Source organism: Amblyomma americanum, chromosome 4 (assembly GCF_052857255.1).
Source record: "Amblyomma americanum isolate KBUSLIRL-KWMA chromosome 4, ASM5285725v1, whole genome shotgun sequence".
NCBI lineage: Eukaryota > Metazoa > Arthropoda > Arachnida > Ixodida > Ixodidae > Amblyomma > Amblyomma americanum.
The window spans coordinates 97,289,502-97,314,480 of record NC_135500.1 but is presented as its reverse complement, the minus strand read 5'-3'; the positions used below and the strand labels follow the sequence as shown (position 1 = coordinate 97,314,480).

At 47.9% G+C, this 24,979-nt stretch overlaps 1 protein-coding gene across 1 annotated transcript; it reads left to right on the top strand.

Moving 5' to 3' along the window:
- Nucleotides 1-24,067: 24,067 nt before the first annotated feature.
- LOC144129693 (uncharacterized) lies at nt 24,068-24,979 on the top strand. The gene has a single exon (XM_077663793.1). It carries the CDS (start codon nt 24,068-24,070, stop codon nt 24,977-24,979), a length of 912 nt encoding a protein of 303 aa, XP_077519919.1.

Genomic DNA, 24,979 nt, shown 5'->3' with positions numbered 1-24,979 from the left:
GCCTTGTTCTTTATTCTTTTCGCAAAGTATTGCTTCTTTTGTATGCCATGTTGCTGTGAAGTGTGTTTAGTTATATTCATATTCATTACGTTTGGAGTGCATCGTTCTGGTTGTACATGTAACATGAACACAAGGTAATGACACTATGTGATTCTGACTGTACACATTTTGTTTCCAAATATTGTATAAAACTGTGTATATTGTATAAAACTGGCATGTTATCTCTATGAAACAAAAAAATGCTGCTGCTAATATGAAGGCGGCAGAGCGTCATCACGACAAACGCTAATAGAAATCGTCCTTGGCAATCGCGAGAAAGGCTAATACCTGTGCTACACGGGCAAGTTCGAATGACACCTGAGTCGAATGACATTCGCAACTTGGAATGGCATTCGGACTCGACGGACTTCCGCGGCGCTACACGACACTTTCCAAACGCATTTCAAATTTGCTCAGCTCGTTTTCAGTGTACGATGACGACGGTGGCGGTTGTCACACTAGTGCGACAACGACACTATCACGGTCAACAGCAGCATATATGGCTGTAGTGGGACAAGTGTTTGAGGCCAACGACACCGACGAATCCGACCGGCGGACTGTCAGCCTTCATTTCCTCGGCAGGCCGGCGGCTGAGCGAAAACACGCTGATGAGGCGACGGTGTGAATATATTCGCCCTTTTACCTTATCCATATTGTTAATAAGCGAAAGGAACGGGTATATTTCACATCTGCACACTCGAACACTCACCAGCTATAAGCGCTCGCCAAATTAATTTTAATAGACGGCGACACCCTTCCCATCCGCGACGACTAGGCCTAGCGAGTCCGCAGGGTTACGTCTTCAAATTCGGCGGCTGTGAAGAGCGAATTCACAAGTTTGAGCGAACGCAAATGATCGACGAGTGTAGTTTTGACAACAGTGACCTCAAATCAACTATTGCTCGCATCGCAGGGCGCGCATACGATGAACGGGAAGCGCCGGTGTGACCCAAACCGCCGAGCATTGTTTTACGACCAGCAGCAGTCGTCGCCGTTGCTATTTTGTGGATAACAAGTTATGCCTTTTCAATTACCGCGAACGGTCCCCAATCATACTTCTGAATAAAGCAGTTTAAAATAAAATACTGATCGCGTCGGACCAAGTCGGGACAATTAGCGACAAGCGCCGATCGTTCACGATGTCAGTAGCCCAGCTGTCAAGTGTTTCTCAGGCGAGGGATCGTATCGGCGCTTCCTCCCACAGATTGTCGCACTGCCTTAACAAGCCACGGGTACAACCAGTACAAAAAAGATGAGAAGAACTAAAGCGCAGAATCTGTTTTAAGTCATGCAAACGAGCGCTAGCCGTTCGTACGCAGCGATGTAAACAATAGTATATACGAGCAGGCGTCCTCATCGGCACACTGCTGGAGAAATTTCATGCTCACGCGGTAAATGTTCTTTGGTGCACTGTTATCTTCAAGCACTTGCGTAGACAGAACACGAGCTATTTGCTCAGCAAAGAGCAGGAAAAAGCGAGCAGCAGGTATCAAAATGAGCAGCCACACAGCCGAAAGCACTCGCACGGCTGTGGGCGGGGCGAAGCGATGGCGGCGGCAACGCCTATTGGTCGGTTCGGGCTGCGTTCGCGTTTCGACGGCATTCCAAAATCTGGAATGTCTCCGCCGAGCCCCGTCGACTCGAATGTCATCCGAACCGAATGCCGTTGAGAAACTTCATGTAGCAGCGTAAGTTCGGCAGTCGAGTCGAATGACATTAGGTTGGAAGTCATTCGAAGCGCCCGTGTAGCAGGGGTATAATACTAAATTCGGTATACTAAGGTCGGTGCGACTTACTAATATCAAATACTAAATTGAACAACTATTTGCCGGCACGCAATACTACGCGAAAATGCTGTTACCCATAACAGAATAATAATAATAATAATTGGTTTTTGGTGGAATGGAAATGGCGCAGTATCTGTCTCATATATCGTTGGACACCTGAACCGCGCCGTAAGGGAAGGGATAAAGGAGGGAGTGAAAGAAGATAGGAACGAATAGGTCCGTAGTGGAGGGCTCCGGAATAATTTCGACCACCTGGGGATCTTTAACGTGCACTGACATCGCACAGCACACGGGCGCCTTAGCGTTTTTCCTCCATAAAAACGCAGCCGCCGCGGTCGGGTTCGAACCCGGGAACTCCGGATCAGTAGTCGAGCGCCCTAACCACTGAGCCACCGCGGCGGGGCCCATACAGAAGCGCAACAAACATTTTTATAACAACATTACAGAAAACGATATGTACATGAACTTGTACATTTTTGTGAATGATACCATGTTGTTCTTCTCGGGACTAGTCCGGTGGTGCAAAATGGAGCAAGTGCATTTGAATATGGGAATGCAGTTTGCACCTCGTTCCTAAACGGGGTGAAAACAGTCACAGCTATTAGACTAAATGATGCGTGAGCGGAGTCAATATAAGTGACCCTTAATGTTGTTTTATTCCCTACCATATGCATACTGTCCTTAACATGTCTGTGTGTTCGGTGATAGATGAATCATCCACACTTAAAGCAGATAATCTAATACAATGCGTAATTATTTTTTGTTCTTGTGTTGCCGTTATTTTAAATGGAGCGAGTTTTCCAGGGAACCTTTTTAACAATCTCTGAAAGACCATTACTTAGGTTTCAAACATAGTGCTGCAGATGGAATAAATGCACTTTATTTTTCTGATGAAGTATATGGCTGCACATACCAAAATCAGACCACAGGTAATGACTAAATGTACATAGCAGTGCGTTACAAATATAAAAAAGGTTTTAATGTTACAATATTCAAACATAAAAGTTAAAAACTTACCGTTTTCGCGATGACTCTCTCGACGGAGTGGTACATCAGTTGCTTCTGGCAGGAAGGTGAGGCTGCAGTTGCTGGGTGTGCACGAATGGTGTTCAGCATCTCGATGGTACTGTATTCATAGTACGCCAGCGAACAACCTAGCATAAAAACAGCGTCAAGAATTCGGGATCACATGCAAGGCTCACGTGCTTTCCCTTTTGTCCCAAGACGCCTCCCAGAAACTAAACATCGCTAAAGAATTCCTTTTTTTTTAAATTTTGCTTTACCTTCCGACGAAACCGGTTGTGTAAACCAAAGCATTGTCACTTCCTTTACAGCGGGGAGAGACCTGTCCCTGGGGTAAACAGCGTGACGTCAAAGGGGAAAGGCCCGATGAGCAGAATCGTCAAGTTTTTCTTCTAAACTGGCTTTGCACGCGACGAGCACCTGCTACCCATCCATGTCAAAACGCGCATTCCAGCCGCCTGAGTCGAAGAAACAAAGGCGGCTACGGGAAAAGCCAAATACCTATGTGTCCCCCTCATTCCCAGCATATGTTCCCTTCAGCTGGTTGCCGACGCCATTTATTATTCGCCATTTTTTTCTACTTTATTGCTGTCTCCCTGTTTTCCTCTTTTTTTATTTTGGTGCGTCTCTGTCAGGAACTCTGTCAGGCGCGTCAGTCCTATACTAGTACTGTCGAATGTGGGCGAGTAATTCTCACTATCCAAGCGGTTTTGCCTCCCCAAATCTCTCGCGGCGCACAGAAGAAGGCAGCTGGTCGGCCCGACGATTAAGTATCGCTGTTTAGTTATTGCGGCGATAAACTCATCCCCATGGCATAAAGTGGAGATGTGCTACTACCGGCGCATTTCGCGAGTGACTTTGGGAATTGGATCCTTTTAAAGACTTTGTATCCATTAAAGAATTTTGAAGACTTCGTTAACTTTCGATGTTTACAGCCTTCAATTTATAGTTCATTAACAGTCTTTTAAATGAACTTTATCACGGACATAATGTCCGACTTGGCGCACAATCCACCTGCACGGACCACGACGATGCAGCTTTTACGGCTTTTAAAAGAAAAATCTGTATACATTAGAAAAAAAAAGCACGGGCTATTAGCTGCAGCCAACACGATATTAATGAACGTCCGTCACGTCTCTAGCTGGGCAGCGTTCATAACAAGGCACAAAACAAAGAAAAAATTCAATATACACGCAAAAAATTTTGAAAAGAGTATGATACAAGCAAGAACGCGAATTCAGCATCTCATAACGAGATGAAGGGTAAATGCTTACCCATGTATTCTCTCTAGTGAGGCTATCTGTTTAGTTATTTTTTTGTTAAAAGATTTCAAGAGTGAGTTAAGAACGAATTCTTCTCACAAGCGAGACACTATCCAAAAATCGGGTCGCAAACACTCACTGATAGCAGTGCATTGACAAGGAATCACCGTTCGAAGTCTTTACTTTGTTGTTATGGTGTCGCCACCGGCAACTAATACAGCAAACGGTTTCATCACTTTTGCAGGAGCATAATAGTATGAATGCAAGCATGCAAATACTCAGAGAGTAGTTCTACCATCCTTCCGTTCAGCAACCTAGCGTGCTAACGACTACGCTACTTCCTGCCAACGCATATGTTGTTCTGCTTGTCTAGGACGCTGGAGAGTGTTTGCAGAAGGGCGTCGAATCAGATGGATGCCTCCCAAATGCCCTGCATTGTCTCCAGCCTTTAAGATTCGCTACCAATTGTGACTTAATTAACATCTTAACCCCACATCAGTGACACAAGCAGCAACACCGCGCTAAAGACTTTCGCCTCACCGCGCTTTAGTTCAACAAAGTGCCCCCTGAATTTTTTTTTTCTGGTTCTAACGTGATAATTGTTAGCAGCCTCAGACTGCGATGCAAATATTACATTTGCGCAAGTAAGAAGCGTATTACACTCCGCGTATTCTTTATAGCATCCTTGTGTCCATTTTCGGGCGGTTACGTTGCTGCATGTCCCAATTTTATCCACAGAGTCCCTTCTGAAACTATGCTGCAAATGTGCAAACTGCATGCAGTGGGAGACCGAGACAGGCAACCATAGAGGGATATATAGTCGGAACCCGACGCATGGCATTGCAGCGCTCCTAATATTGTCGCAACACTGAAGTCAGTGTTCTGAATAACTGTCCGGCCCGATTACGATGTACAAGAGCTGTAGTACACAAAACATGATGAGGACGGTTATTTTTTTCTTTTGCTTCGGGCTAGTCTGGTTTGGTTTATTGGGTTTTAACGTCCCAAAGCGACTCAGGCTATGAGGGACGCCGTAGTGAAGGACTCCGGATATTTCGACCACCTGGGGTTCTTGAACGTGCACTTACATCGCACAGTACACGGGCCTCTAGAATTTCGCCTCCATCGAAATTCGACCGCCGCGGCCGGGATCGAACCCGCGTCTTTCGGGCCAGCAGTCGAGCGCCATAACCACCGCGGCGACTCTTCGGGCTAGGGTAATTTAACAAACAAGCGCAAACAATGGTACATAGATTTGTTTGATAACTGCGTAACGGAACCAAGAAACAATCCTACTCATGCTCTGTGCAGCTTGTTGGGAGGGCAGTGGTGGTGGTTTCAATGTACATGCGGGATTACCCTTGCTGTGGTCTGTCGGCAATTGCTCCATCTGAGCCCCTTAATTTAAACAATGTGTTTCTGCCACTGTCCCGCAAAGCCATTGTTGGCCGCTCAGTTCATGAATGCTGAGGGTACACGATGAGAGAGACGGTGTCCAAGAGAACGTTCAGTCTCCCCAGATTGCACAGGAGTGTCTCACTACGGTCAGAAAAAAAAAAAAAACCTGGAGTGCGCCGCTATTCGTGGTTTCACCAGTTGATGTTAGATACGCTAAGTTCTGGACATGAAGTCCTGTATTTATTTATTTATTTACTTATTTACCCAATACTGCAGACCTCTTGCTTGGGTGCAAGCAGGAAGGGCACAAAGATATAACATACAGGGGCAATAAGTCAGTAACAAAAGCATGCACGACAAATAAAACTGAAGAATATCTCTATGCAGTAACTAAAATACATCATCAAAGGCCTTCAGAAAGTCAACAGCGGATATCACTCTCTCAGGGAGAGCATTGCAGTCAGTAACCGTCCTCGGAAAAAAAAGAAAGAAAATTTATAACCGTTACTTTTCGCGAAATATAGCGCCGAACTGTAGTCGTGCTTATGAGGAGTTTGACGTGTTTCTGAAAACTGTACATGGCATTACGCAGATAAAAGAGCTGGTTCACTGATCCGCCAAAAAGATAGGCGACAGCAATTACACAACCAAGACGGCATCTTGCAACTAACTCCCCAAATGATTGTTGAGATTGGCCTTTTTGGACGCTTCCATTGCGTTCGCCCAAAAAATTCTTCTACAAGCATCTGACATCCCTGCATTCGGAGTCCTTGATTTTTTTATTTTTATACATATTAATTTGGCTTCTAATCACGAGCCTAAATCCAGGAGTTGACTAAGGTGGCGCTTTGGGCTAGTTGTAATGCAGCGAAAAGATACGGCGCCGGTGAGACATGACACACTGTATCACTGCGTCCTGCTTCTGCTGGGATGTATCTCTTCTCTACCTTACAACTCGTCAAAAAGAACCACGCGTTTTCACTCCACACAGCGTCCCTATCGAACGGCCTCAACAAGCCCTTCAGCCATCTTGCCTTTTCCGTCCCCTCTTTCTCTTCTAACTGGGCGCCTTTCTCAATATCCTGCTTCTGGACATGCGTTCCTCAGGCTCAGCGAAGGCTTCAGGCCGCATAGATACTTTTTTTTCGCCCACAAAGCCCTACTTGCTCCTTCCTCCTCCTACAGTGCGGAATCCGAACAATGGTTAACCGCCCAACCTATTCCCGCCGCTGTGCGCCCTCCCGTCTGTCTGCGTGCGGCTATGCGAGGCAGGAAAGGGGAAAAGAAAAGAGGAAGAAGGAGTTCAGGGTGAAGCGGCCCGTGGTGGCAGTTTGCCGAACTAAACGGCCATGTCCCTGAAAGCTGGGCTTGCCAACGTGCTTATGTCGCAAGCCGAAAGTCTTGGTTTCGATTTCCACGCAAACCAAATTTTCGTTTCAGCTCAAATTTATTAAACCTTTGCTTCCATTGGGATTTTTCGCTCAGACGACGACACCGACTTTTCTGTGACTTGGGACCCTAACGCTGGCGCGTTAAAACGCCACTCGCGGCGTCGTAACTGCGGCTACGAGGAAGGTGGTCAAAGAGCAAATAGAGAGCCGTTGGACAAATCGTGCGTGAAGGCTCATTGGCGAGAGGAGGCCGGAAGCGGAAGGGGGGAGGGTGTACTTGGCGAGCGCATGGCACCAGCGTTGCGGCGCGCTCGAGTCGTCGCTCCTGTCTTATTCGTGATGGCATCGCATGCTTAATTTATGTTATGCTCTTAAAAGGCTAAGAACACAATCGTAAGAACACACGGAGATGTTGAGCAGTGTCATAAAGACTGGAAACGTCGCAGCCTTGCATGGGAGGCAACAGCGCTGCGCCAGCTTCTCAGCACCCCCCCCCCCCCCCTTTCCCCCTTGAGAAGCAGTCACCGCAGCGCGCCGGTTGGAAGAGTATGAAGGCGCCCTAAAGTGGCTCGAAAATGTGTTCCTAACCAGATCTGTGGCTTTGGGTTCGTTGTTGCATGCTCACTTCATCCCGACAACATGAGTTTAGGCTTTATTGTTACCAGTAGAATCCTATGTTCTTCATTTATTGCCATTATATTTTACCTCTTTTACTTTCTACATGCTTTGCTATTGTCGGGTTTTTATAATTGGTAGCTTTTTAGAAGGACTGAGCGCCTGTTTTTTAATTGCTCAGGTATTTTGTTGCCAATAAACACTGCCTCATTTACTGAGCATATGGCCTTGCTTCTTCCTTCTTCTGCCCCGAAATTGTGATGATCATTTGCCAAACGTTACACTGGAACGTACAGGTAGAAGCAATATGAGAGGAAACACGGGAGCGCGTGGTTTTCGGGATTCGCAAAGCACTGCTGCCGACAGACTATACGAGAAAGGACGGCACCAAGGGCATGCGCGGAAAGTCTCAGCCAGCCATGCTTACTGGGCGTGCGCCTTTGCCGCCGATTCTCGCCGCCTTTCGGCGACAGCGGTCCGCAAAGTGCGGCTGCCACGCGCTCCCGTGTTCCCTCTCATATTGCTTCTAGAGTAAGCCCCTACAAAAATGTTATTGCCATTGATGCTAACGAGCGGAGCGCACTTGAAAACGACCGCAATTACCAAACTCGGCGGTATCAGCGTACGCCCTCTTATTCTTTAAGACAGCGGCACTACGGCCGGCGTACTAAATTTACAACGTCGACACCCCCATCTGTGACGCCTGTTTGTCCATCTTTAACAAGCCGGCGACCAACAGCATTTCGATAATCCACGTTTAGCGCCTCGGAAGGCCTAAATGCGTCAAGCTGACCTCGAAGGGTGACTGTATACCATCACACGTGAAGTGTGGGCATTTTCGGCACCCACTTCGACATTTCGTACCTAAGCCGCTACAGTGAAGGAAGTGCACGAGGAGTGCTCACGTGAGCGGCGTCTGCAACAACTCCATCGTGTGCCCGAGATTCTCCGAGCCGCACAGCGGCGACATTTGCCGCGCGACTGCCTTGAAGTTCGCCAACTGCCGTGGCCCTCACGACTCTGCCTCGAAAGACTGCCCCCGTCTATATATTAAACGGGCGGTACTGGAACAAATGGTGCGAGACCATTCCACGCACATAGCCGCCGCGGTGGCTGTGGTGCTCGGCTGTTGACCCTAAAGATGCGGGTTCGATCCCGGCCGCGGTGGTCGAATTTCGATGGAGGCGAAATTCTAGAGACCCGTGTTTGACCACCTAGGGTTCTTTAACATGCAATGTCAGTGCATGTTAAAAAACCCCAGGTGGTCAAAATTTCTGGAGCCCTTCACTACGGCGTCTCTCATAGCCTAAGTCGTTTTGGTATTTTAAACCCGATAAACAAAACAAAACCATTGCACGCACAGTGAGGCCGCTGCAAAGGCGCGATGACGTCGTTTGCGCCGCCGAAGGTCCTCAAGGAATGCAATCAGCTTTGATGGGAAGGCCTCAAGCACCACTTCAGCTTGCCGCCTCCTCCAACAACTGCACTAAATAAAGGAAGCCCGCCGTCTGGTGACGCCGCACCTACTGCCTCTGATATTATATGGCTAGCACTATATCGAAGTCTTGCACGCCCACAGGGTCAGGGACGATGCCGCACTCACATCATCCGACGCGTATACGACTGAACTAGACAAAAGCCAGGATCGGGACCGTGGCCAAGATCTCCAAGTGATTGCGGTGCACACATCCTTTATGAATGCATGCGTGCTGTGCTGGCTAGTACACAACGCACTGCAAGTACTTGGTGCGCTACATCCAGTTCTTGCGGCTCGGCTGTAGTTGAGTTCGTCAGCCAAGGATTCCCACATGAATGGACACTGCGGTACCAAAGAAAACCGCACTGTTTTGCTACCAGAGAGCGACTGGCTTGGGGGTCACTTTTGACCGTGCTCCTCACCCCTTCTCTCTTTCCCTTTTCAATCCCACCATTCCTCTTCCCCAGTGCATGGTAGCCAACCGGAACACCCTTCTGGTTAACATCCCTGCCTTCACTCTCCTCTCTATCTCTCTGCCTCTAGCTGCACAAGGTTAAAGAAGTAAATCACGCTTACCAGATAGGTCAAAGCAGGGACAAAATTTTTATGTGGACTTGAATTAAAAATAATATGCCTTGACGCTTGCTGCCCTTTAACGCAGCGGCCTATGTGCATGTCAGCCGCCGAAGAAAAAAAAAACACGGCAAGGCACGCAGCTCTTATGATTAAGAAGATGAATGAAGGAAGAAGATATTAAAGTGAGAAAAAAAACGAAGTTTAATAAAGGAGGATTACTTGAGGAGAAGAAGAAGAAGAAGAGGTCCGGAAAGTTCTACGAGCTCTTTTTTTTTTCACCAAAATGCTGTCTGTTATTTAACTGTCAATATTCTTCTCTTGTTTTTATTCATTGATTTTTCAAAATTCACGATTGGTGCTGGAATTTTGTCATCATCTTCCATGGAAACTTCTTTGTTTATTCAGCTACACCTTGGCCAATCCCCCGCGTGGGTATGTGCCATATGCCTGGGGTGAAGAAGAAGAAGAAGAAGAGGTCCGGACGAACGCCATTGTTGACTCTACCGAGGTGACGCCACTGAAAGGTGATAAATACGGGCCTTTTCTGCAGGTGATTCATTTACTGGCGCCCACCAGCGAGCGGCTGAAATTCTCGGAGGTGAGTACGCCGCGCCCACCAGTTGGAAGCGATTTTATGTTCTCTTATTACCGAGATGGCTGGTTAGTAATTGCCTTTTACGCGGCCTACAGCGCCGGAAGGGAACTGTAGGTATTGAGGGACGCCGAAGTAGAGGACACCGATCTTCTTCGACCCTATCGAGCGTGTGCCGGCACCTCGGCACACGGGCGTTTTTTCATTCCAATGGAGGCGATGTGCGAAAGCAGCTGTGTGCAGAGGCTGGCATACGGGGTAGCCTGATGGGCTAGGTGATGGCTTTATTAGAGCGGTGGGTACTTAACCCTGACTAGGGTTACTCTACGGTTTGGTGCCCGTGCGTTGCTGTCAGCGTCGGTAGCGGTAAGCAGGCGCTTCGAAAAACCGTGAGAAACGGTGGAAGAATGCACGCTATAGATAGACCCGCTCATATCGCTTGCCTTCCGGCACGTATTTTACTAGCGCGGTGCACGGGCTTGCAATTATGAGGCGTTTTTGCGACCGATGAGGCATGTGCACGCGAATTGGTCGAGAGTGCTTAATCGTGCGACGGTTAGCGCAATGTGGTATATCTCGCTTCGCGCGTCTTAGCGCCACTCGAGCCGTTCAATTCTGCCTCGACCAACGCCGCCTCGTCGCCGCTCGCTTCTGGGACGAGCACCTTGGATATAAGCGAATTCTGGGGCTGCCAAGCTATACATCAGTGTTCGCGGTATCATCTTTCCTGTATTTTTCTTTCGCTGTTACCATAACTCAACCCCAACCTCCGGTCGAAAAGAGGGTGGTATAACGCGCTGTTGACTACCTGTAGAACGTTCCGCCCTCGTGTCCCTGTTTTGTTGTGCTCTAATGGTTGTCAGTAGTGCTGTAGGGCGAATCGTACGCGTCGCGCACTCGCGCCTCGTGTCGCGATCGAACGGACGACGCCCAAGGCAATCCACCATTGCCCTCGTTTTTGCACATCTATATCGCTTATCGCGTTACGGACAGCGTCCTGAACAAGCGCCACTGGTGCGCCCTCCTCCGCGTCGCAGCGTCGCCAAAGTTCATATGACGTATAGAACAGAGAACTTCGCTACCTGCAGTTGTTGAAGTTGCCGCATTGTACTCGGGACCTCCTTGCTTTCGAGTTCGAAGGCTGACCTGAACTCGGATCTCCATTCCCTGGACGCTCCTTCGCAGCTCCGCTTGCTACCCTACCTACCACGACCTGAAGCAGATTTGCTGTGCTGCCTAGGCCTGGCGTTGCGTTCACGAACCAATACTCCTTTTCAATCGGCATTGCTGATAGCCCTGCCGGCGCTAGCTACAGATGTGACGAGACTCTACAACACGTATACATTGTGCTATAGCCCTGCACGTATTAGCGAGACGATCGCTATGCTGTGCACTGGACAGCTTTTATCCTTGCCCGCTGACGGAGACGATTCTCGGATCGTGGCCGCAACGATTGTCGGCGCTGAAAGCTTTCCAGCCACTGTCCCGTTTCTTGAGCGATTCGCGCCTGCACGACTCGCTATATGGCTTTCCCGTAGTCAATCACGCTTGTCTCGAGTGGCTTGATCAGCGCCCTAAGCTGCGCCTGCGATGCCTGGCTGCAGCCACCGGTGTCGAGGTCGGTTGGCCCACTAATGGCCCCACAAGCGTGTACATTGGCGGCCGACATCTACAGGCCTACGTGGTTCGCGGGCACCGGCTCTTTTCCCCTGAAAGATCACTGCCGGCTGAGCAGCGAACCTGCCACGCTGCCGCCACACATCTCATCGTGCGAGTCCATGGCGCACTGCGAGCAAACGCCGGGAACATTTTCTTTGTAGAGGTGTGCGAATATTCGAAAATTTCGAATACCGAGTCAGATGTCCTCCTATTAGAATATTCAAACTAATCAATTAGTGCATGCTGAAATTATCCGAAACGAATTGAGGTTGTCCTCGATATCTTCTGGAACTGGCGCGAAGTTCGAATAAGGCCTGTCGTATTTTTCTTCCACGGCTGTTCCAAAAACAGAGGCCACACACGGCGGGTACCAGCTGCCGCGATCGGTATGCGCGGAATGGAGAGTTCAGCGCCACAGTGCTGCCGGTGCGGTCCATTCCCATGGCGGTGTTCATATTCCTCATACGTGGCCTCAGAGATTGCGCGATACGGCAGGGCCCAAGCAGGTTCAGCAAACCCGGCCTTTATGCCTGACCTCGGAGGCCATGCCTCATACGAGCTCTCGTCCGTCTCATGCACTGAGGTGTGGTGCTAGTTGATTACCTTGCGTTATGAACAGCAAAAGGTACTTCTCCTATGCGCGTAATGTAGCAATGATAAAGTTAATACACCGACTCCGTGTTGCGACCCCCCTCTTGCAGATCAGTGTCGAGTCTTTCAACTGATATAGCTATAATTGCGAAAACAGCGCTTCGCTGTTTCTTCCCTTGTGGCCACCGAAGCAGTGGCCTTGGGGTAGAGCATCCGCCTCGCATTCGGGAGGTGCTGGTCTCGATCCCCAGTGCCGCCGGGTACCCACCGGGTAAAAGATTTCCCCCGGCCTGGTGCTTGGCTCTTCTAGGGTGAGATGCCTGGGAAAAGGGTCTTCAACCAAACCGATGCCCTGAAGGATCAGAGATAAGTTCTGCTTCAAGCAACCCTAAATCCGTCTCGTGCGGTAGAAGCCCATCTTGTGGCCGGGGGAAATATTGTACCCATTAAAATACCGGTGGGTACCCGGCGGCACTAGGGATCGAACCCAGCACCTCTCGAATGCGAGGCGGATGCTCTACCACAAGACCTATATTACCACAAGTAGCGTATGCTCATAAAAAAAAATTCGATTCGGTTCTCATTATTCGATTCGATTCGGTAGCACAGCTTCACTATTCGATTCGGTTTGGAAAAAATACTATTCGCACACCCCTAGTTTCTTGTCATGCGCGTTCCGGCTCACTCGCCAGTGCTCTTTCAGTGACAGAGCCGGCGCTCGCGACCCGGTAATCACTCAGGCCTGCATCTCGGTCGGCTACGAATGCAGCAGCATTCACGCTCGTGACTCTCTTGATGAAGCGGTATCTTACCCATGGACTGCTGCCGCCAGGCGTCACATGCGCAGTGTGTCATCGACTAGGTACTTCCGAACGCAACGTCTTTGCTTCCTTACTTCGCTGTTCATTCGAGCTCCTATTTTTCTCTTTCTCATTTTATCCCCCTTTTCTTTCAGTGAAGTGTTGTAAGGCAGTACGTTCTCTTCTTTAACCTCCCCACTTCTTTCTGCCATCTGTCCTTGCGTTCGCAGTTATTAGGCGCGTGTGAAAACCATTGAGTTCTCATTCGCAGCTGTGGCTGAGCGTGGACATGTGTATAGACGCTGTCTGAGTGCCAGAATCATAGGACGGAGCGAATATTTAGTCTCGATGGTCGGGAAGAATGCCACCTAAGTTCATATTCGTTCAAGGCTATAGGAATGTCCGCAACAACGAAGACAAGCAAAGCCGCTAACTGTGAAAGTGTGTAACTGTACATGCTTTGTAGCTGCCGGCGTTGGGTAAGTAGCACACGTGGGAATGGAGAGTTTGGATGCCTTCTTATTAACCTATGGTGCCCAACGTCACGGGTTTGAATCGGTTTCAGCGGCTGCATTTCGATAAAGCGGAGATGTCACCGCATGTTAAAGAACCCTATGCAGTCTAAATTAATCCGGAGCCCTCCATTACTGGGTCTATCAACCCCATTAGTCTCTTCGGGACGTTAATCCTGAATGCCAAGCATCATAATCTAGGGTGCGAAGCACAGGCGGCTGCATCCATTGAGATGGTGGAAATTTTAAATACCTTTTAGAGAGATCGTCGCGAGGCACTAGGGCGTATCACTTTTCGGGAAGCGAAGGAATAGAACAAAAAAAAAACTGGACGTTCAAATACAGCGTACTCCTTAAAGTTCTGCCCGTCAAATTTAAACTTTTTTTCTTTATCGCCGCCAGTTTCCTCCTCTTCCTCGCGCGAGGAGAGTATCTTTCGTACGCGCCCTAGACTCGATAGTACCGCTCTGGAAGGATTTGACGCGCAAGACCTCTTCTGCTATGTTCGGGGCAGATCGCGACGATGTCGGCGCATGTCTGAATTTTCAGTCATTAAATACGTAGGCCGCGGCCGAGAGCGACGGATTCTGATCCCGACGGCCGGTCGTGCGCGTTCGCGGCGGCCGCCGCTGTGTTCTCTTCTTGTTTGGGCACAAGTTCGTCCTGGCAAAGTCTGGACAACGCCTGTTGGTCGATCATCTCTCCGCCTATGGTACCAACTAGTGACAATAGACGAGAAATAGAGGAGTGATTTTTGCCTTGCCTCAGAGGGCTACCGACAGGACGATTCTTCATGGAGGGTGAAGTCGACGGCCACTTTTTTTCTTATTGCCCCGGACCAACGGGAGAGAGAAAATAATGTTTACCCACATACTTTCCACTGAAGCGACGCAAAATTCTGGTCGCAGGGGCTAAATACGAAGTATGTCCGGAACGTAATGTCAGTGAGTCGGTTAAAGAAAAATTGATCAGATCGGTTCAACACATTGAAAGGTTTCAAAAAAGGCTCCTCCTGCGTTGATACATCACTTCCTGCGAGATTTCCAGGTATCGAAGGTGTCACGGTAGGACTCCTACTGAATGTCCTTTAAAGCCTTGGTGCAAGCCTCTTTGACTCTGTCAACTGCTCCGAAATTATTTCCTTTCATGGGAGTTTCCGAGCGGGGAAGCAAGTCTGGGGGAGCCATGTCAGGACTCTAGGGCGGCTGGAGTACCGTGTGTACTTTTGAATCTGCCAGGAAGCGGGTCACGAGGAACGTTGTGGCTGGTGCGATGTGATGGTGAAGTTTCAAAGAGCCCGCTATGCCAGTTCAGACGCGATGAACCCTTCGTTTGAGTCTCTTGAACACTTACACGTAGAATCTGACGTTGACGGATCTGCCATGTGGTACGAACTCGTGGTGTGGGCTGGTGCGATGTGATGGTGAAGTTTCAAAATCAAATCAACTCAAATCAAATCAAGTTTATTTCGTATTTACAGTACATGGTTTATGGGGTATATACATCAGGAGGCCCAAAAGTCGAGACTGCAAATAGGGCCTCCTATGGCTACATGAACAGAATACATAAACCGGCGCATGCACAACAATTCGAGGCAAATAAAGCGACAAAAAGGAAAGAAGTGTACAGCAAATGAATGTTACATAGTGATTGCAAACACAAAAACGTTATTAAACATCTAAGGATTCAAACAAGTGGTGTTTTAACATTTTTTTGAATTTGTACAATGAGATTGGGGTTTTCAGTGAAGGGGGCAAATTATTCCAAGTGGAGATGGTAAAGAACGATGTAGTTTGCTTTCCATAATTAGTCCGTACTTTTGGCAACAATAAATTGTTCGACAAAGCAAAACGCGTGACGTTATTATTTGTAATTATATTTTCAGGGACAAAATTAACACATATGTACTTATTGATGACTTTGAAAAGAAAAACCAGGACCTGAAATTTGTGAAGATGTTCAAGGGGCAGGACATGTAGTGAATGGAACAAAGGTGCAGACGGCTGGGTAAAAGAAGAGAAAGTGATGATTCTAAGTGATTGTTTTTGCATAGAAATGAGTATAGAAAGATGAATTCTGTATGTGCTACCCCATGAAGTGATACAGTAATTAATATGGGAGTGTATGAATGCGTAATAGATTGAAAGCAACGTATCTAAGCTAAAGAACGGCCTTGTTCTGATGAGAGCCCTTATTCCGAAACGAATTTTATTAACAACGGAGGCAACATGATGATTAAACTTTAGGTTCGAGTCAACTATCACACCTAGAAATGTAGCAGAATGTGTTTGCGGTATTGAAACATTGTTGATAGTTATTGATAAATGTGAAGTAATTTTTCTTTGAGGGGCGTGAAATACCACAAAACTGGTTTTAGACGGATTAATTTTAATACAGTTAGCGTGACTCCAGTTCTCTAAAGAATGCAGCAACGAGTCAAGATTTGTGGTTAATTCAGAAGACGTGTTACCAGTTGCCATGATGGTTGTGTCGTCAGCGTACAAGAGACATTGGGTTGTATTTAAGTAAGTCTGAAGGTCATTAATATAGGTTAGAAAAAGGAGGGGACCTAGAATTGAACCTTGGGGCACTCCTTTATTAATTAGTCTAGGAGATGACAATATACCTTCAATGCACACGCTCTGGTACCTGTCGGATAAATAACTTTTCATCAGGGTCAACGCCGGGCCTGTAATACCATAGCTTTCGAGTTTAGAAAAAAGAATGCAGTGATTAATATTATCGAAGGCTTTGGTATAGTCTATGAAGACAGCGCCGGCTATCATACCGCTGTCAAGTTGTGTTTTGATCCAGTCAGAAAAATATAATAGGGCACTTTCCGTTGAATGACCATGTCTAAAACCGAATTGAAAAGGAGACAAGATATTAAATTTGGCGTAATAGGCATGTATTTGTATTTCTAGTAGCTTTTCTACAACCTTGCTTAAGAAGGGAAGTATAGAAATAGGGCGGTAATTCTGCATTTGTGATCGGTCGCCTTTCTTAAATATTGGAACTATCTTAGCCCGTTTTAATTGAGTAGGGAAAACTCCTGTTTCAAAAATGACATTGATAACGTGACAGAGAGGCTCGCAAATTATGTGCTTGACACTTTTAATATGGGAAGAATGTATATTGTCTAATCCAGCACCTGTGTTATTTAGGTTGCTTATTACACCTAAAACTTCCTGAGGCGTGCATGCTCTTAGAAAGAAGGACTGTGGCTGACGTGATAGAACAGGAACTTCAACGCTTTGAACTGTTTCAGACGAGGAAAAGTATTCACAAAACGCATTGGCTATTGGTAAGTGGTCGCGCAGAGCTGAATCATCTTTCTCGATAGTCTTAATAGATTGTTGACTAGGTCTCGTGTTTATGAATTGATTAATCAGTTCCCACTTTCTTTTCGCATTACTACTGCTTTCGATAAGCTTGGTTTCAAAAAACTTTTTTTTTGCATTTTTAAGAGACTGGTTTAATTGTTCAGATAGAATCTTGTAGCGATGTAAAAGACGCGTATTAAATGGTTGTCGTTTTGTTTTTCTATATAAGTTCTCTTTTTTCCTCAATGATTCCAGTATATGTGGGGAAACCCAGGGACAGCGAGGTGCGCGATACCTTTTGGTCGTTATATGTCTTGTACAGGATGTAACTGCAGCTGTTATGAGACTTGAGAACATATCAATGGCCTGTTCAGCGTCTGAGCTTGAAAAAATGGCTGAGAAATCTGCTCATGTTATTTCATCATTGTAAGCCTGCATATCTATTTTCGTCTGAACATAATTAGTTTTGTAGTCATGATGGGAGCTAAAGTAAAAAAACACCGCATAGTGGTCAGTGATGTTGACCTCTGCGACTCCCACATTCGGCGAAAGCTCAACATTAGATAGAATAGTGTCCAACAAAGTATATGGATTATGCGGCACGCATCGGGTCGGTATGTTTACAAGAGACTCAAAGCCAAATCCACTAAAGCAGTTAATGAACTCTTCATAACCTGGGCACATACCATCAAGTAAATTAATATTGAAGTCACCCAATATTAGCGCGTTCTTGTTTTCGATAGATATTTTTTCAAGCGTAGCAGAGAAAGAGTCGCAAAAGTCAACAGTTGAACAGGAAGGGGAGCGATAGACAGTGCCCACGATTATTTTCTTTTTGTGGTACTGAGGCAAAAAATTTTCAATTTCCAGCCACAAGGACTCACACTTATTCACGTTATTCCTTAAATCATCCCGCCTATTGTATGAGAGGGAGGATGAAACAAACATGGCAACGCCCCCGTGGGGACTGCTACTGCGATGGAGAAATTCAGCATTGTAACCTTGTAAGCAGAACAGTTTTTCGTCTTCTGGGTGAAGCCAAGTTTCCGAAAAACAGATGATTGAAAAGTGATGGTTTGTTAACTGTAGGAAGGTAGCAACCTCATCGAAATGTTTCCTTAGGCTCCGGACATTAAAATGTACAGCCGAAGTAAGATTGTTTCCGCCTAGTTTATTTGCCAAATCTGAAGTTGAAAAATAATGCATTCACTAGACGGCTGATGCGGTTGAAGTTTCAGAAAAAGCCTGCAGATCCTTCTCGGATGTTATCCTGAACACAGCGCTGTCTGTTGACTGACGTGCTCTGATGACACAATTGTTTGTCCAAAGGAACATCCATTTTTTTTCTTTCTTTAGTTTCAGCGCCGCTCCAAACAGCCTTTTGTTAGATGGTGTGAGGTGTTCATTTACATACACAACATTTTCATGCAGGGCCGAGTAACCAAGACTTTTCGTTGTCAGCCGCGTCTTCCGAGCCTTAGCGAAGAATTCATTTCGCTTTTCGCGGGAACGAAAACGTGCTATCACATTCTTCTCGTCAGAACTTGTAGGAACCCGATGCACAACTTCAAAATCCTCAGTCCCAACAGCACAGCTGATCTCGTCGCCCACTTTCTGCATTATCTGGATGCAGTCCTCACCTTGTGTCAGTGGGATGCCTTTTATCTCAAGATTGTAAGACGGGAATACTGCTCTAGCTCAGCCACACGGTGAGCGAGCTGCTTGTTGCTATCAGCAAGCCGCCTGTTGCTATCAGCAAGCTGCTTGTCGCTATCAGCAAGCGTTTTGCACTGGGCGTCGATGTCAGCTCGCGCGGTCTTTAGTTCTTCAAATGTTTGAATCATAAAAGTCATGCTTGACCTGAAACTTTCAATCTCAGCCTTTAATGCGTCAAATTTGCTTTTCGAACGCTGAGATAGTTCTGATTTTGAATCGTTGATGGCTTGAAGCATTTCTTTCATTCTTTTTTCAAACATTTGCTTGAATTCTTCAAGTTCTTTTGCAAGAGACGCAACAGTCATTGTGCACAAACGATTCGAGGGCTGTTTTTCGCGAAAAATATATGACAGTCACACTGTACCTGCAGAAAACAGGGGGCTTGCTTAGCTGCTGCACGGGTAGCGTTGCCTGCAGCCTCGAATCGCCTGTGCAGCAATGATGGCTCGGTGATTCCCGCGACGGCTTATATCATCAGGTCTGCCGTAGAAGGGCGCTGCTGTGGTGCCAGGATCCGTGCTTCGTTCAGGATGACCAAGTAGATGCAGATGCGCATGTGCCAGGTAGCGATCTGCAGAAAACAAGGGGCTTGCTTAGCTGCTGCACGGGTAGCGTTGCCTGCAGCCTCGAATCGCCTGTGCAGCAAAGCCCGCTATGCCAGGTCAGACGCGATGAACCCTTCGTTTGAGTCTCTTGAGCACTTACACGTAGAACCTGACGTTGGCGGATCTGCCATGTGGTACGAACTCGTGGTGTGGGCTGGTGCGATGTGATGGTGAAGTTTCAAAGAGCCCGCTATGCCAGGTCAGACGCGATGAACCCTTCGTTTGAGTCTCTTGAACACTTACACGTAGAATCTGACGTTGGCGGATCTGCCATGTGGTACGAACTCGTGGTGTGGGCTGGTGCGATGTGATGGTGAACTTTCAAAAAGCCCGCTATGCCAGGTCAGACGCGATGAACCCTTCGTTTGAGTCTCTTGAGCACTTACACGTAGATACTGACGTTGGCGGATCTGCCATGTGGTACGAACTCGTGGTGTGGGCTGGTGCGATGTGATGGTGAAGTTTCAAAGAGCCCGCTATGCCAGGTCAGACGCGATGAACCCTTCGTTTGAGTCTCTTGAACACTTACACGTAGAATCTGACGTTGGCGGATCTACCATGTGGTACGAACTCGTGGTGTGGGCTGGTGCGTTGTGATGGTGAAGTTTCAAAAAGCCCGCTATGCCAGGTCAGACGCGATGAATCCTTCGTTTGAGTCTCTTGAGCACTTACACGTAGATACTGACGTTGGCGGATCTGCCATGTGGTACGAACTCGTGGTGTGGGCTGGTGCGATGTGATGGTGAAGTTTCAAAGAGCCCGCTATGCCAGGTCAGACGCGATGAACCCTTCGTTTGAGTCTCTTGAACACTTACACGTAGAATCTGACGTTGGCGGATCTGCCATGTGGTACGAACTCGTGGTGTGGGCTGGTGCGATGTGATGGTGAAGTTTCAAAAAGCCCGCTATGCCAGGTCAGACGCGATGAACCCTTCGTTTGAGTCTCTTGAGCACTTACACGTAGATGCTGACGTTGGCGGATCTGCCATGTGGTACGAACTCGTGGTGAACGAGACCCCTAATGTAAAAAAAAAAACAGCATGATCCTGAACTTCTACTCGCTCATTCTGGCCTTCTTGGTGCGAGGGGATACCGAGGCATGCCACTCGGCACTTCGCTGTTTCGTATGCTCATGCTGTTTCGTATGCTCAGGTCCTGGCACGTTTAAACTCGGCGCGATTTTTGGCCGTCCGTTAAACTTTGGCCACAATGTTCGCACACACTTCGAATCTGCAAATTATTCGTCTCAATCTCGTGATTTTGTTTTTTAGGGGGGGGGGGGGGGGGATGATTAAATTCTGTGCCACTGAACCGACACTGAAACGATGGTCTGAGCTCAAAAGATCTGTCAAACGCACCACATTCTGGTCGGAGAGGGTCATTGATGGCCGTACAGCGCGGACTTCATCCACGGCCTTCTAAAAAGACCTTGTGCCACCAATAGACTTGAGTTTCTGACACAATTATTAACAAAGAACATCTTTATCGTGCGGAACGTTTCCACTGCGCACTTGCAGAGTTTCATACGGCGATATCCCTTCATTTTTTAAGGCGAAGCTTAGCCGTCCTCCTAATGTGGTCAAGCACCACTCGTTAGCCAGACATCCCGGGAAAAATAGAGAAAATTGAGGCCGAAACACTTCTGCGCGTTTTCCAAAGAACCCTCACACCCTACCTTTAACAAATCCGTCCTCATTCCATTGCCGCTCCATCCTGAAGGCTATCCTGTCAATTTTCTTCTGGCCTTATTTTGAGAAGTGGTCCTCCTCACTTCAATTCGGTGCTCACGTTTTTAATCTATGCTCCTGTTGCAAAACTGGTGTTACGAACTCGCACATGGCGACTGAAATCTATTCGCTGCGCCTCGTGCGTCGTTTTCACATACGTCAGACCTTATATCCGGGAAGCTGATCTCAGGTTGTGCCCACTGACATGCTTGCAAAAGCACTCGGAGAAACGACCACCACTGCAGGTTTCCTTGACGCTACTTCTTGCATGCAGGACAATGCGGTATATCGCAGGCTTGGTACGCCGCTTCACGCAGAGGCTGCCGCCTTGCGGTGCCACTGCTTGTCACTCTACTTTTATCTGGTCGCTAGGGGATGTTCGGTACCCGCGCTGTTTTTAACGCCCTTTTTTCAAGCCCTCCATGCCTCTTGCTGCCATGCGAGCGTTTCGCTGGCGAACGATGCAGCAGTGCCACTCTGTGCAGGTGGCGTGTGCGCTGTGCCACTGCTTTGTGAGCATCGCAAGGAAATTTCCTCCAGGATGATTTTTCTTTCACGCACGCATACGCTCGTGGTGCCTGTAATCCGTCGGCATTAAGTTCAAATCAAGGGTTCACGGGCCACAATATACGAATGATGATGTTCCCAAGTTTTCTAGGCAGCACACGTGTAGACGTTAGTCTTCAAAAAAGAAAAAGAAAGCTACGACTTCGATGTGAACTTACCTTTATACATATGCGCCACTTCTTTATGCAGTGTTTCACCTCCATTCGCTTGCAGACAACCGTTGCGGTGCAGTTTCGACGAAGCGTGCCTGCTTTTTTACAGGAACCGTGCTCGTGACAAAGTGCCCCTGTCTGCACCCCGGCGACGTGAGGAAATTCACCGCAGTGAATTTCCCGGCCTTGCATCACAGCAAAGATTGCGTCGTGTTCCCGGCAAATGGTTTCAGGCCACACTCCGACGAAATGGCAGGCAAGCATGCAGCGAACCGCTTTTCTGCGCAAGCCGGTGCGCTTTCTCTGGTCGCCTTTAGTACGGCCGCGCCCTCTCCGCACGCGTACAGTGCATGGTCACGGCTTACTTGGTCACCCGTGATTGACTTTAAGAGCCTCCACTACGGTTTCAGTTCTGTCAACTGCGCCCATTGACTCTAGTCGGCGTCGCATAAGACTAGCTCTAACGGTAGAACGCGCTGCAGCAGGACACTAAAGCGGCGAGCGCATTTCTTCAATCCGCGTACCGTCGGCCGCATTCAAAAAGCGCTCAGTTTGAACAGGTTTATTTCATTCTGTAGGGGCTAGTACTGCTGCCGTTCACTTGTACTGCCATTTCATTCAACCTGTGTATGCGCAACCTTCCGGCGCTGCTGTCGACACGACAAACTACCTGGAACACAGCTTAATTAGCCAGAGGGGCAAGCGGTTTCTGGCGCGCACCCGTAGTGCATTTCCACGCTGTCTGCCTGCGCTTATAGCCACGAGGTCCCGCACTCTGTCCAAGCCACACGTGGCGCGCGCGTCAGCCAACTGGGCTACGTCGACAGCACTTTGGCAAGAAATGTGATCAGCCAATCGCGCGCCTCTAATCGTTCAGAACGTGGTCTCTCGTTTGTCGCCGCCCAATTGGCTGACGGCAGCTTTTTTTTTTTTTACGTGCGTGGCGGAACAATTTCAGCGCCGCATGGGCACTGCGGACTGCCTATACTCCAATTCTGCGTTGTGAAGTATGCGGAAGCTGGCAGGTATATTCGGTCAATAGTGCCTCCGCTAGGTCTACAGTTCTACAAAAAAAGTAAAGTGATTCTACAGAAAAGTACGTGGCTGTGTTTACTGCGCGGGTATCGCATACTTCGTTACCATGCGTTTTACTTTCCTAAACAAGCGCGCTGTGATGCCTAGGGCTTGCCCTGTGCTGGAGACCAGAAGTACCGAAAACTTGTAACCCTGTAATCAGTCACGTATGCAGGTAGCTCCAATATGAAAGCAAGCAGTCGGTTTGTCCACGAGAAAAAGTTCTGCTGCTGCTTCTGCACTGCTAGTAATGCATCGGGAATTACACTTCAATGCGCATTACCCGCACTTCTCGCCATATTTCTCAAAACGATGTCTGCAATCGCCAGCAAACTAGAAGGCTTTCTGCTACATCAGCGAGGGGTGTTGTCGTTCTGGATTGTCAATACTAATTATTTGAGAGTGAACTACTTCGATATCTGAGCGTGTAAAAACTCAATTGCAGTGCAATGCTTTCCTCGGTAAATGAGCTCCTTGCGTTGCCGCACTTTGAGCATTTTGCGTTGCTGGCTTGTATACAAAGTTCCGAGCCTTCGTTTAAGTTTTTTTGTGGCCTGACCCTTACATCGACTGGTCATCAGTATCGCCCAACAGCTTCCAGCCACGTCATCTACCGCAGATAAAAAAAAAGCACGGCAGAGCCATATTCAGTCGTTTCCTCCAGTCTCTCTTCCGAGCTCGTCACTGGGCTCCGGAGCACAGGCTCTTGATAATAAGAGATGGAGGGAATATGGGGAAACGCCCATGATGAAGAGAATTGAAATACAGAAGCCACCAACTCCATTTCGATAGCTAGTGTCACTGCGTACATATTAAATACCATCTTTTTGCAGGTTCCGACTTGGATGGAGACGAGCACATTGTGATTTGGGACAGGAATCTGTCCTTTCCGGGACCTAACCAAGAGCCCATGATTTACGGACAAAAGGTTCAACAGCAGCGTTCTGAACTGAGTCTGGGAATTACGGAAAAGATGGCTCTTATTTAACTATTGGATTCAAATAAAATGCACCGAAACAAACTACAACTGCTTCCTACGAACTGTAATATTAATTTACATGAAAGTTGCAGGGGGTGGATGCTAACACTTACTTCTTCCGGTTCTACTCATTACTCCGTTCCAGCGGCTGAAATTGGGTATTGATACCAACTTTATCTTGTTCTCCTTCCAGGTCGATGGAATGACGAAATTCATCTCGGAGTACATCAAGAACGACAACGTTGGCGTCATGTCCAACGCGCACCTAGCAATGGCAGACAAGCTTAAGGACGGCGTGTTTTCGAAACAGTGTCTCTACATAGCGGCCAAAATCACCACCTGCCTAGACTTTGCGAAGACCGGGGTGGCCGCCGTGTTGGAGAAACACGAAAGGCCCCGAGAATACCCCGACTTCATGGCAAAGGGATGTCACAAGAACACTTATCGTTCAAACCGGGTTCTTGGCCACATCTACAGATTCCAAAGGTTCTTGGAATTTGTAGTTGGCACAAGCTTCAATAGCCACCTAGTCGATAGCAGAAGCAACATAAAGCTGCTCGAATTCCACGGCTGGATGAGCTACAGGAGCGTTGTGAAGGAATTGCGAGCGGCGTACGAGTCCGATATGGACCGCATACTCAAGCAGTACGGCATAAAGACTGAAACAGAAGTTGTGTCCGGCTTCATCAACGACACCTCCAGCTTCAACAAGAGCCACTACGAAAAGAGCAACGAGGAAGTTCTCGTCACTAAGCAGTACCGTGCCATAGCGCAGTCGACAAGGGAGAGATTTTTCGAAAAAGTTGAAGAGGCGTGTTACCTGGAAAGCGCTTTGTCTGCCGAGGACAAAACGACCATTCTGCTAAGAATGGCGTCCGCATGCTTCATGGTGACGTACTATAATGCACACAAGACCTGCTCCAGCTTTCCCTGGATATTTTCGGACCTCATTCTCTTGGTTATGGCGAGTGCGTCTCGACGCGAGATGCCATACCGGCAAGGCAACCTTCTGATCGCCTGCCTGGACAGTCAGCTGCCTCCTGCTTCATCACAGCTGTCTGCCAAAAGCATCGCTCTTGAAGTGGTACTAAAATGGGCTGTAAAGGAAGACTAG